The sequence below is a fragment of the Miniopterus schreibersii genome, assembly GCF_964146895.1.
Source record: "Miniopterus schreibersii genome assembly, chromosome: 19".
Lineage (NCBI taxonomy): Eukaryota > Metazoa > Chordata > Mammalia > Chiroptera > Miniopteridae > Miniopterus > Miniopterus schreibersii.
In genome coordinates, this window is record NC_138119.1 from 21,532,965 (window position 1) to 21,545,096 (window position 12,132).

Consider the following 12,132-nt stretch of genomic DNA (forward strand, 5'->3'; position numbering starts at 1 on the left):
GAGTACAGCCATAAACAAGACCAACCACTCCATTTCAGATGGCCCAGCTGAACAAATACACAAACCTCCCCTCAGCCTTTCTCTCCCTGCACTTTCAAGCAGTAGGTGATATTAATACAAATACCACCTCCTGTGTGTATGGCATTTTACAGTTTCAAAGCCACTCTTGTAACCCGAAGTTACTTTCCACCGCCACACTCATCCCAAACCATCCCCATCCCATTTCCACCCACTGCACCGCCACTTTCCCGGTGGCTGGCTGGCCCTGTGCCAGCCTCTGCCAGGCGAGGTCGTGCGCTCCCCGGGGCACCCATGTGTTATGTGAAGGCGCCTCGTAAAGAGTCAGCCGGCCAGAAACGTGGGCAGAGAGCGAAGGGCAGCGTGTTCAGGTTCTGTTTATTATGTCTCACAGCCTTGTTTATAGTCAAGGTGAATGACATTTTCCCACTTTGTACGGTAATGAAACAACTCAATGAGGACTCCATCAGCCAAGCGCTTCATGTGGCGGGTGAGCTGCTACAAATGTGTTGTGCGCGCCGCGTGACTCAGCTAATGCTACCTTGGTTGGAGAGCACACCCAGGTCAGCCACCTTTTCTGCACCTGGCAGAGGGGAGGGAGCAGAAGGGGCAAAGGGAGTGAGACTCAAGAAGGGGACAGTTTACTGGGAGGACCCGGGCCCCAGACTGGGAAGGCCAGTGGCCCCCATCCTGCAGTCTCCCATTCGGTCCACAGCATCAAATTGGAGTCCTGAGAGGCCACAGGGCCAGGAAGGCATCTCTGCTCTTGGGTTCTTCCTCCACAGTCTCAGGCCTAGTGGCACAGGCTCTTGATGCCATGGGTGACTTTGCCACCTCTCCCGCTTCCAACCCGGAGGGACACAGATTTAAAGAGGACTGACATGGGCTGATTCAAGGACAGCCTCAGATGGAAAGCTGTAATTCCTCTGCCTTGCTTGGATGTGGGCACACAGGGTCAGGAGAGTGCTGGGCGCTCTTGTGGAAGGGAGGCCATCCTGTCTCTGAGAATGTGCCTCTCGTCACCTCTCCTTTCTGGTTCATGGAGAAGCAGACCCCACATTTGCTGCTTATTTCCCCCTTCCCCTTCCTCTTCCCCTTCCCCTTCCCTTTCCAGTCCCACCCTCGCCCAGGTCTCAGCACAAAGGGTTCATCGCTTTCCCTCAGCACAGGGACTGGAGAACCCAGAAACCCCGCCCCGCCCTGCCCAGGAGAGGTGCCCAGGGTCGCAGCCTGGGCAGGACACCGCCTCACAGCTTCAGTTGATTCAGAGCAGCAAGTCCTAGGGAGAGCACCAGGGGGTAAAATCAACTAGGAACTTACCAGGTGCCCATCCCACCTGTGACCAAAAGGGAACAGTGAGGGCTCAGAGCAGGAACTGGAACCCCACTGTGGCCTTGGAAAAGAAAGCCTTGAAGAGATGGATATTCCCAGGATGTGACACCCTCCTTTGAGGAATCTGGAAGTTATTGTGCTACTGCTATTATTACTACCACCCACTGCCTGAGTTCCAACTACCACATCGCATGGCCTTGGGGACAGAGGCACAGTCTAACACGAAATGGCCAAACACAAGACTGCATGAAAACAAATGGGGGAAACAGCCCAGGACCGGCGTGGAGGAAGCACTGTTAACAAGACTGGGGGAGGTGGGAGTGTGGCAAAAATTCTCTTAACCAAGTCCCCCTCAGCCCCCGCTTTTGGCATAACCGCTGCCCAATAATGCACGTAGCTGGGGCAGAAACATGATATTTGTATCTCAAAGGAGCAAGTCAGAATGAAAGGGCACAGAGGCTACTACCTCAACAGTGAAACTCAGGGCTGGCAGGTTCCTGGTCCCTGTGCTCATTTGCGTCTGGGTGCTCCAGCCCTGGGCCCACACATGGTGTTCTCTGCTCAGCTGTGCTGCTCCTCACTTCTCAGGCCCCTGCTTCCTTACCTCTCCTGCACATTGGAGTCACCTGTGAAGCTTTAAAAACTACTAATGCCTTGGGTCTCAGTGCCAAGCTGTTCTGGGGTGGGACCTGGACATTTGGGTTCTTAAAACTCCCCCAGGTAATTACAATGAGCAGCCAAGAGTGTGAGCCACCGTCTTAGACCACTGTCATAGACCATCTTTTTTCAAAGTGGGGTCCACTACGCACCTAGGAGCTCATTAAAAATGCAGTGTTCTGGGTCCCACCCTAGGTCTATTGGATCAGCATCTCTGGGTGTGGAGCCTGGGAATTAGCACTTACAAGAGGCTTTCCAGGGTGTGGAGGTTCTTCGATGCTCAAGTTTAATAATAAATACCGCTCAGAGGGCCCTTCATCACCCCAGAGGTGCCCAGGGCTGTGAATGGCTGTCGCTGATCACATTCTACTTGGTTTGCCAAGGGCAACAGGAAATTCCACACCAGCCCCCAAACAGTTTAACACTCAAATGGGGCCAAAAGGCCACTCAGGATGGAGAATGGTCCTCAACATCATAGATCTGCCCGGCCCACTGCCCTGACTTGCCCTGGGCCTTCAAAGTTTCCAGGCTGAGAGCGAGCCTCGAGCGCAGGAGGCAGTCCACAGCACAGCGGCCGGAGGAGAAAGGAAGACGTTTAGTGAAGAGCGGTCCCTGCGGGTGCCCACTGCCAAGGCGGGAGGGCTTGTGGAGGAGGCAATGGGAGAGCAGGCAGGGCCGGGGGAGGCGGAGGGTCGGGGATGAGGTATGCTTGGATATTGCTCTAGATGTTGTAAACATTTCTCTTTGTTTCGTCACAGACCAAAATCTGGGTTGGCATGGCCAAAGTGCCTGAAAGTAGGCATGAGAGCGCAGAGCTCTGTGCCTTTTGTTGGAAGCAGGACATAAAGGTGTGAGGACAGTGCCACCCCACGAGAAGATCATCTCTGTGTCGCTAGGCTAATGCTCACAATTTCTCTCTCTCTCTCTCTTTCTCTCTCTCTCTCACATACACACACACACACTCCATGGGAGTACCATAAATATAGCTATCACATTCCTCTAACATGCCCACATACCCTCACTTAGCGGCAAAATTCAGGATACCCAAGCCTGGTCCTTCCTGCCTCGCCATCGTGGGAGGAAGTCACCAGGCACCATGACACCACCATCTATAGCCTTCATTCCACCAACATTTGGCAAGAACTCTAGGGCCCCAATGAGGCCACGGCATGACACTCTAGTTCGGACTTTTCTCCTGGGGATAGTGGAAGTGGTAAAAAGGCCCCTCTTAGAATGGTTCAGATTTCCATAACTCTGTGCTGTTCCAATTTCTATGCATCTCATATTCAACAGTAGAGTTGGCAGCAGATGCACATTTCATATGTAAACAATGTTTAAAATACCCTGTTCAAGAATTTGATCATTACATTAATTCTGGCAGCTTTAGCTAAGGATGATTTTTTACAAGTGGGGGCAGGGTAATACTACCTGATCTAACTAGGAACACCCATTTGAGGCTTCACAGTTCTTAAACATGAAATACCACTGGTCTCTTCAATGTGAGAACTAGAGGTATGTGTTCTCTTGCTCTTGGTGGTTCATACGGACACACCAATCTTCACTCATGGATATGATGTGCCATGGCCGGGCAATGGACCCAACACCAGTGGGACTCGAGAGCTTTCCTGGCCTTGCATAGCTGTAGCCAAGGAAGGAAGAGATTTGTGAAGTTCTGGACAGGAATGGAAACACTGGAACCCCTGCATGTCTAAAAAAGTCCCATCACCCCACAAGAGGAGAATGCTTCGGCCCACTTCTCAATCACCTGCACTCCAGAGCTTACGCCTAACCAGATGCTGTTTCATTTAGTCAAGCTGAAAGCTTTGGAGATCTGCCATGCCTCCAAATCCATCGACTTTGAATGATCCCAGTAGTTTCTTTGCCATGTTCTCAGTGATTCAGTTCACCTGGAGACCAGCCTCTTCCAGGGTCCTCTTCTACTTTCTGGAAGAATCTCTGCTGAGGATTCATCTCCTTGGCACTGCAGTCTTGTGCCAAAATCATCTTTTTCTTGGGCAGCTAGAGTAGGTTCCATGTGTCTCGCTCATCCCCCAAGAAAGAGTTTCCTGATATATTTCCAAGAGCAGCCCGAGGGTACCATGAAAACATTTTAGGAAGGTTCTCCATAGCCAAATGTTCACAGTGATCTTCTTAGCCTCATATTCAATCCCGAAAGGTCAGAGATCAAGAAAGAAGCTGCTGAATAGCCAAGATGGCCCTCATGAGAAGGACCTTTCTAAGAAAGCATGCTCCCAGGAAGCAAGCTGTAAAAAGAGTTATGGCCTAAGTTTCCATTCTCCCCCATCATAATTACATGACCTGCATGGTCGGGGGGCAGAGAGAGACAGGGAGAGAATTAGGCACCATGAGAGCTATCCATGCTATGGGATTCACCTCCCTTTGCCAAGCTGTCAGTCATTCTAAGAGATTGGTGGTGTGTGATGCCACAAGGAGGCGAGGGCAGAGAATACATTAAGCAGCAGAAAGGTTATATGGTGCCCCACTGCACAAAGGTCTACTGGTGCTACATTTCCTGGTTGTTCAACTTCTGGGAAACTTCTTGATCTAATTTAGGAAGATTTGCAAGCTGTATCTCTCTTAATAGCAGCTCCACATCAAAAGTCATGAGTATATCTCCCAAGACCCTTTCTGGAAGGGTCTTGCAAGGTAGGGGTGTCTTGTGAATTTCCTAGAATAAGATGGGCAGTGAGCACAGCTTTTCATACTGGTCCTACAGAAATGGAAGAAATAGCCAACTCCATGGAGTTTTCCCATTCTCCCAGAGAACATCTGTCAATGATAGTGCTAGAAACCTGGGTGGGATTCCACAGAGACCTCTCTCCTAAACTGTGAGGTCCCAGCACCCAAGACTGGCCATTACACTGTGATAGCAAATCACAGATGTGAGCCAGTCTTCTAGCTATTCCTCATAGGGGTACAGGACAAGTTAGAGTGTCAGGGATCCTAACTGAGGAGGCTGTGGAAGGGATGGAGACTGCATTTGTATTATTTACAGATTAATCCAGCCTAGCAAATCTGCCTTCTCAGCGGAGATGACCCAAGGCATTATGGAGGGCAAGTTGCTGACCCAGAGAAGGGTGACTGCAGCGAGGTACTACCACTAACCAAAACACAAACATGGGTAAATGAAATAGAGTCCCAGTTCTGGTGACTGGATTACACTTTGGAATGGCCCTTCATCCCTTCCTCATCCCAGCCTCCCAGCCTAAATACCAGTGCTTTTGAACACCTATAACATTTCACATTAGAATATGGTCTTGGCAGCAAGGGGCGGGGAAAGCCAGTGATCTCCAAGAGTCCCCATCTGAGGTCTAGCTGAGCCTCCTCTGGCTTTGGGACAGCAAATCTAAGTACATTTTGGACCTCAGGAACCTGGGGTAAGAGTCTTTCTCCATGAGGCTGTGGACTTTTCCCTGGGCTTGGTCAAAGCAAGTCAGGGATGGCTCTTGCATGTTCTTCCTCGTGGCCTCTCGGGTCTGGAAGTCTATGTTTACCTGGAGACACAAACAGAGAGCATGGTCACAGGCTCTCAAAGGCCAAAGTGCCTGGCAGCTGGTCCTAACTATGTAATAATCAATGGCAGCAGCTTTTAAATGTAAGGTTAGTCATGCTTTTCAAACACTTTTCATGGAGGTCATATTAGATCCTTTTACATTGGGGAAAATGTGATTCAAAGAGGCTAGGTAACTTGTCCAAGATCACACAGCCAATAAGTTGTGGAGCTGAAATGGGAACAAGATTCTAAAGTGGATGTTCATTCCCTTAAGCCATGCTGCCTTCCACTAGGAAAACTCACATGGATTCAGTGGCATCTCTCCTTACAGAGTCTCTATAGCAACACAGTTCCTACGGGCAATTACAAGCCCTGGGCTCTGCCCCTTAAAAGGATCCCCCTTTCATCAAGAGCCATCAGAGCTGTGAGGCTCAGTTCAAAAGAAAGGCCCCATCATGCCTGGCTCCAACCCCCACGAGGAGGGAGTGTGAGCCAGGAGCCATGGATAGAGGTCTGACAAGACGCTCGCCACTGCCAACACACCTCCCTCGGAGCTTGCACATCCACAAACTCCTCAAAAATCCTATGGGCCTTGGAGGCCAGTTTTGCAGTTGACCTGGTCTTCTTGAAATCCTCACAGGCCAACCAGAACTCCAGGTTCTCCTCGCTGAACTCCGTCTTCAAGAAGGCGCGGAACGCAGCCACCCCATCTGTGGATGTGGAGGGAGGTGGAAAGGAAGAGAGATAGGAAGAAGCTTAAGCGCAAGAACTGTAGAAGAAAGAGAGAGAGGTAGTAATAGTGTCAGAGCAGCCCGGAGTGTCTAACCCGCCACTGCTCCTCCATAACCTCTGAGGACTTTCTGCTTAGACATGCAAGTGCTCTCAGAGGCAAGCCCTCTTCTTAGTCAAGGACCACAGTGATATTAAGGAGAAATGTTGAAGAAACCACAGTAATAATGACTATTGGAAGGCCTGGTCACTTCCAATCAGCCCTCAGTGGTCACTGCCTGTCCCCTAATGCAGAGCTGGCTGCCCCCTGGGTCTACTGGCGAGCCTGTGTTTCTAATGAGGCCAAAGTAATGCATGTAATCCACTCCTTACCCTAATCCAAGCCAGCTGCCCTGAAAAACCGTCTATTATAACATGAACAAGAGGGAAGTGTGAATTCCTCAGGACAAATCCTTCACTACTACCAGAATCATATCTGAAAGTAAACTCCTGCTGAAATTCAGCTGGTAATGCCCTTCTATTACATGGATGGGGCTCCCAGCCTCTTTTTAAAAACCTCTGAGGCCCTGTACTTTAATGGATTATAACATCATTCATTTATTTTAAAAGATCTTGCCTGTCAAATCATGTGTTTTAATTAAGATTAATTAGGATTTTTGTTCTAACTGATTTAATGAATCCACCCTTTCACTTTTCTTCAAATAGAGCCTCCACTCAGAATAAGAGGGGCAAGGTTACCACATAGATTTGGAGAAGGAAAATAGCGTTCATTGATAGCCTATGCATTCAGTTAATGCTAGTATTTTAAAATCATTTTATGAATTATTTTAACCCTTACCACCCTCTCAAAATGAATAACAGTGATAGCTTTGTACAAGCTTCCTGCAGCATCCTGGCCACTGGCAGCCCAAAGGCCTTCCCTCAGGAGAAGTGCAGGTGCAGCCTAGAATAAAGTCACTGCATTGATAAAAACAACTCTTGCTATGGTGTTCTACTTCCTTTCTATAATTCATTAGGAGAACAATATGTTAGCAGTTCTTCATTCTGGGTGACAGGACGACCTGAGCGAGCATCTGAGGTCCACCAGCACGTGCCAGAATAGAGCACTGGATTATTTGATAGATTGGTGGCGCCATACTGTTGATGAGTTGGTATGTTTGTTTTTACTTTTCTAAAACATTTTCAGTTCTCCTAATTCAAAAGTCACTGTTTATCTTTGTCTTTCAATATAGACATTTTAATGCTGGTGCTAGAACAATAGCCATAAAAGCAAGACTTTTCACTGCAAGAGCCCCAAACTTGAGAGGTGCCTTAAGCACCTTGGAGTTTAAGTTAAATGACTGTGGTCACGTGGCCAGTAAGAGGTGGAAAGTGGATTTACACATACATCTGCATGACTCTAGAGCCCACTCTGCCTGTTTCTCCTCTGGGCATCATTGGCGAGCCCCACATTCTCAGTCTGGGCAGGGCTCGGTGAGCTTTTTCGGGGCACCTGCCGCAGTCCGTTCTGTAGATGCAGCTGCCTCTCAGATGCAGACCGTGCCAGGCCAGTCCCCCCTCCTTCCTCATCTGTCCTCCAGCTCTTCCCTTGAGACCAGTGGCAACCTTCAAATGTCATATTTACCTTGGTTCCCCTCCCGCCTCTTCCAAAGTCTGCCCTGGAAATGCAGGCACATTTTGGGTGGAGGCTGACACCTTTACAAGGTCATTCAGCCATGCTTCGTTACAGCGTCCCCAGGCCACTCTGGCAAATGTGCCTGTCTGCTCTGTGAGGCGACACAGCATCTCAGGAAGGACGCTTGCACAGATTGGCCTCCCTGCAGCCCATCTCCTCTGCTCGCCCAACTGTCTCAGCCCCAACCTCCCCCTCCCCAGGACCAGGCTGACGAGGCAGGCTGGAAGGGTCACTGTGCAAAGAACACTTGCAGTGGATCTCAGCGTTGCAGGAAGGACAAGAGTGTAGGCAGAATCCAGGTTATCTGTGGCACCTCGTGGCCTCAGAGGAGGTAATGGCAGGTGTCCTTCTCTGGGAGAATCCCCAGTTCTATGAGCCAAATGGCACATTTGCCCTGCTGTGGCATTCTTTCAGTGTGATTGTCAAATTTGGGATCATTGTCCATCCTTCCTTTGGGAAAATGAGAAGGGGGTGGAAAGCCCCCAGAAGCTGCAGAAACCCTGTCCCTTCCCCAGAGCCGATGGCCTCAGAGGGCTGCTGTGTACAGACCACCAGTGCCCCTCCTGGCCCACCTATCCTGCTTATGCCGCCTAGCAAAGGAACTGTATGGGACCAGAGCCAGCGTGGTCTCTTCTTCCCACCTGCATCCTTTCTGTCCCTTCTATCACCTCCTATCTCTTCTCAGCAAGGTTTTCATCTGGTCCTCTCCCTGACCCTCAGCATCTTTCCCTGGCCCATTTCTTTTTCTTCTGACCTCTGTTCCTTTCACCCTTTTTTGCATCTTTCCCTTCTCTCCACCAGGACCCTCCCTTTCTATTTGCCCATACACTGCAGTTAGTTTAAAATGCAAGATGCTGGTTTATCTCTGAGAGGTTCATGGACATCTACTGGCATTTCTCAGTGTTACCTGCATTGTGTTAGCTAAGGGCCCCATGCACCCCGCTCTATGCACCCCAGATGCTGTTCCCTCCTACACACCCAGAGAACCAGAGTCTCCCCCTCCACCATCTCCACAGATGCCAGGCAGCTGGACAGAATGACTTCTCTCTGATCCCTAAGGCTATTCTGCCTAAGATTGTGTCCAGACATACACTAGCTAGTGTGACCTTGGACAAGATGCTAGCCTCTCTGTGCCTCAGTTCTTTCATCAGTGAAATGCAGACCCTAGCCCTGGCTGGTCTAGCTCAGTTGGTTTGGGCATTGTCTGTGCACCAGAAGGTTGCTGGTTCGATTCCTGGTCAAGAGCACATGCTCAGGTTGTGGGCTCGATCCCTGGTTGGGGCCGTGCAGGAGGCAGTCAATCAGTGTTGCACTCTCACATCAATGTTTCTCCCTCTCCTTTCCTCTCTCTCTAACAATCAATAAACTATTTTTTTAAAAAGAAAAGAAAAAAATAAATGCAGACCCTAACAGCGCTGCCCCATGGGGCTGTGAGATGACCACGTAATACATGGAAACAGTACACAGAGTCTGACACTCAGATTATGAATGTTCCCTCCATGTCTGTGACCAGTATGCCTACACTTCGGTGGTTTAAGGCATTATCACACAGAACACAACGTGACTAATACCGAAAAACAATTCTGGTCATGTAAAGGTGATGGGTGGTGAGCAGTTCACAAAACCAAGAAACAGGAGGATCTGCCTTTTTTCATTTCACTTTGGTTTTCTTTGTAGGACCCTCTAAGACGCCCAGGCTCTAAGAACGTGACACGTTTTTTGAGATTAGTGTGTATCTAATCAGAAGGGAAAGGCTTGTGTCCAGAATTCCTGGAACACTGAGCAGAATACTGGCATCTTCCCGAGCAGGCACAGAATCTCCAAGAACCACACATGCTGCTGCCACCGGAGTCCTCTCTCCGGTTCTTTGATGCAGGTCGCTTATGTAAGAAGGAAAAGTGGGTCACTACGAATGAGGGGTGCAGCTGGTGCAGGAGGGAGGTTGGCTTAGGTAACAGTTCAAGGTCCAGGGGCCCTGATCGAGCTGGCATCGCGGTGGGATTGAGTCTAGCTCGGTTCCCGGGCTTGGAAAATTACAAGATTACAAGAGCAATTTTTTGTTGAGCTCTCTGTTTACCAAAGTGCAGTGGCAAAGACCAGAGTCCTCTCACATCTCTGATCAATTGGAAAAAATAAACAGGTGAATGGGTTCCAAGGTCAGATAGGGAATAGGAGAGGAAAATGCATTTATTTATAAAATCCAGTTTACATGTACTAATGGCGAAGTTAAAACTACTTTCATCCCGAACCAAATTCACTAATTTGAAATTTGCGATAAGAATAGCATCAGGAACAAAGCCCTTCTTTTGTGTTATCCATAAAATAAACAAATAAATGTTTGTTTTTAAACAAATAACTAGGGCTAAGCAAGATTTAGGTAAAGACATTATTTAGAGGACAAACTATTTCCAGTTACTGGCATTTATCAGCAAGAGATTAGTATGCTAATTATACTCGGGTCTTGTGAGTAACATAATTTTCTTCAATGATCTCTACTTTGTTAATGTATATATAGCAAGATGATATATTATAATAGTGATAGGACGTGATGGTTGTTAGAGCCTGTGAGCCAGAAAGGACATGAGAGATTCTGCACCCCGCCTGACACTGGACTCGAGGAGATGGTGAAGCTCCGAGGTCGCATGGGTTCTTATTCCTAGGACATAGCAGCAGAAGTAAGAACAGCCTGGGTCTTAGAACTTCTATTGCAAAGTTCTTTCCTAGTTTATCAACCAGAAGCTGAGTCAAGTAACAAAACAAAACAAGCTAGAGTCTGTATCTCTCTAGTATAAGAAACAAGCCAGGAGTTTTCTATTAAAGGGGAGACAAATGCCCCTAATACATTGAAAGTTTAGCATCCACAAGTGACTGTTAATTCAAAAGAAGTTTTATTATAACCCCTTGTATACCAGTCCATAGCCAGAAAGATCTCAAAAATGAAGTACCCAAGAACATTTGCCTCGTTGGTTTGATATATAGGAAGACAGGGACTGTCAAAGAGGGATGCATCGGATCTGCCTTCCGGGCCTGTAACAACCACACCCTTAGAGGGGCTCGCTTACTCCACTGGGGAGGCCTGAGGAAGGGATGCCAAAGCTTCACGAGACAAAGGGGGGATTAGAGAATTTTAATAAGACCACCTGTGATTCTAACACAGCCCACCCTGCCTGAGGTGCTGCTGAACCTCAAGCTGCCGGTGGGACAAGGGCCTGACACCATCTCTAACATGTAGGAGGCATCTCAACGAATTCAATGTGTTATAACAAAAATAACAAAAACAGTTATCCCTTATGGAGCCCCTCCAGGGAAAGTCATCATGCTTAGCGTTTCATGACCATAATCACGTTTAATTCTCACAACAACTCTACAAGCTAAGTCCTATTATCCCATTTACAGATGAGGAAAGTGAGGTTTACAGAGGTGACATCATTTGCCAAAGGTCACACGGCTGGTCAATGACAGAATGGGTGTTGGAGGCCTGTCCCATTGCTTTCATTCAAATTGTTTCCACGAGCTTTAACAGTTGCCTTATATAATCCAGGCACTCCTATAAAGGCTAAACGCAGCCACCTTCCTGGACGCAAGGCAAAATTACAGCAACGTAGAGCGGATGGCAAGGAGAAAGAGAAGTCTCTTCCACCTGTCTGCATATCTCTAACCCCTTTCCTCAGTTTGCCCAGACAGCACACCTGCCATATTTGTTTAGTTGCTGTGAACAGCCTGCACCGTACCTGCTACAAATGTGGAATCTGTAATACGCAGATGACATACCATTGAAGGGATGTGCTGCCCGAGAACTTGGGAAAGCTACAATAGTGTGCAGTGTGTTTCTTGGAAAGCAAAGACCACCTGCCCTACCAACATGTGCCAGATGCACGGTTGTACCTACTCGTGTTTCAGAGCGATGCTTGGGTGGACACAGACATTCCTGGAGGGCTTGAGGGAAAACAGACTGCCCCACCCCAGCCAGAGATTCTGATTCAGTGGGTCTGACACAGAACCCAAGAATTTTCATTTCTCCCCAGCTCCCAGCAGCTGTTGGAGCTGCCTTCCTTGGATCACACTTCAAATTACACAGTTTGTTCTAGAAACTTTGAGTTGGATAGGGATGCGGGGAGGGCCATGCAGTAAATGGAAACCTGATTGTTAAATTGTAGATTCTAGAGCTAAGAACCATTTGGATATATAATTTAAAATTTTCATAAGC

At 48.3% G+C, this 12,132-nt stretch overlaps 1 protein-coding gene across 3 annotated transcripts in view; it reads right to left on the reverse strand.

The window, feature by feature from the left end:
- Positions 1-378: 378 nt before the first annotated feature.
- The window catches only part of RGS8 (regulator of G protein signaling 8), a 32,119-nt gene continuing 20,365 nt past the window's right edge, over positions 379-12,132 (reverse strand). For 2 of the 3 annotated variants that reach the window (XM_081120658.1, XM_081120656.1), the window contains 2 exons: positions 6,065-6,231; positions 380-5,522 (listed from right to left, as the gene is read on the reverse strand). In XM_081120658.1, coding sequence (XP_080976784.1) covers positions 5,340-5,522; positions 6,065-6,231 — 350 coding nt within the window. In that variant the 3' untranslated portion in view covers positions 380-5,339. Of the gene's footprint in view, positions 5,523-6,064; positions 6,232-12,132 lie in introns of all 3 variants that reach the window. The other variant, XM_081120657.1, reaches the window with a different exon arrangement.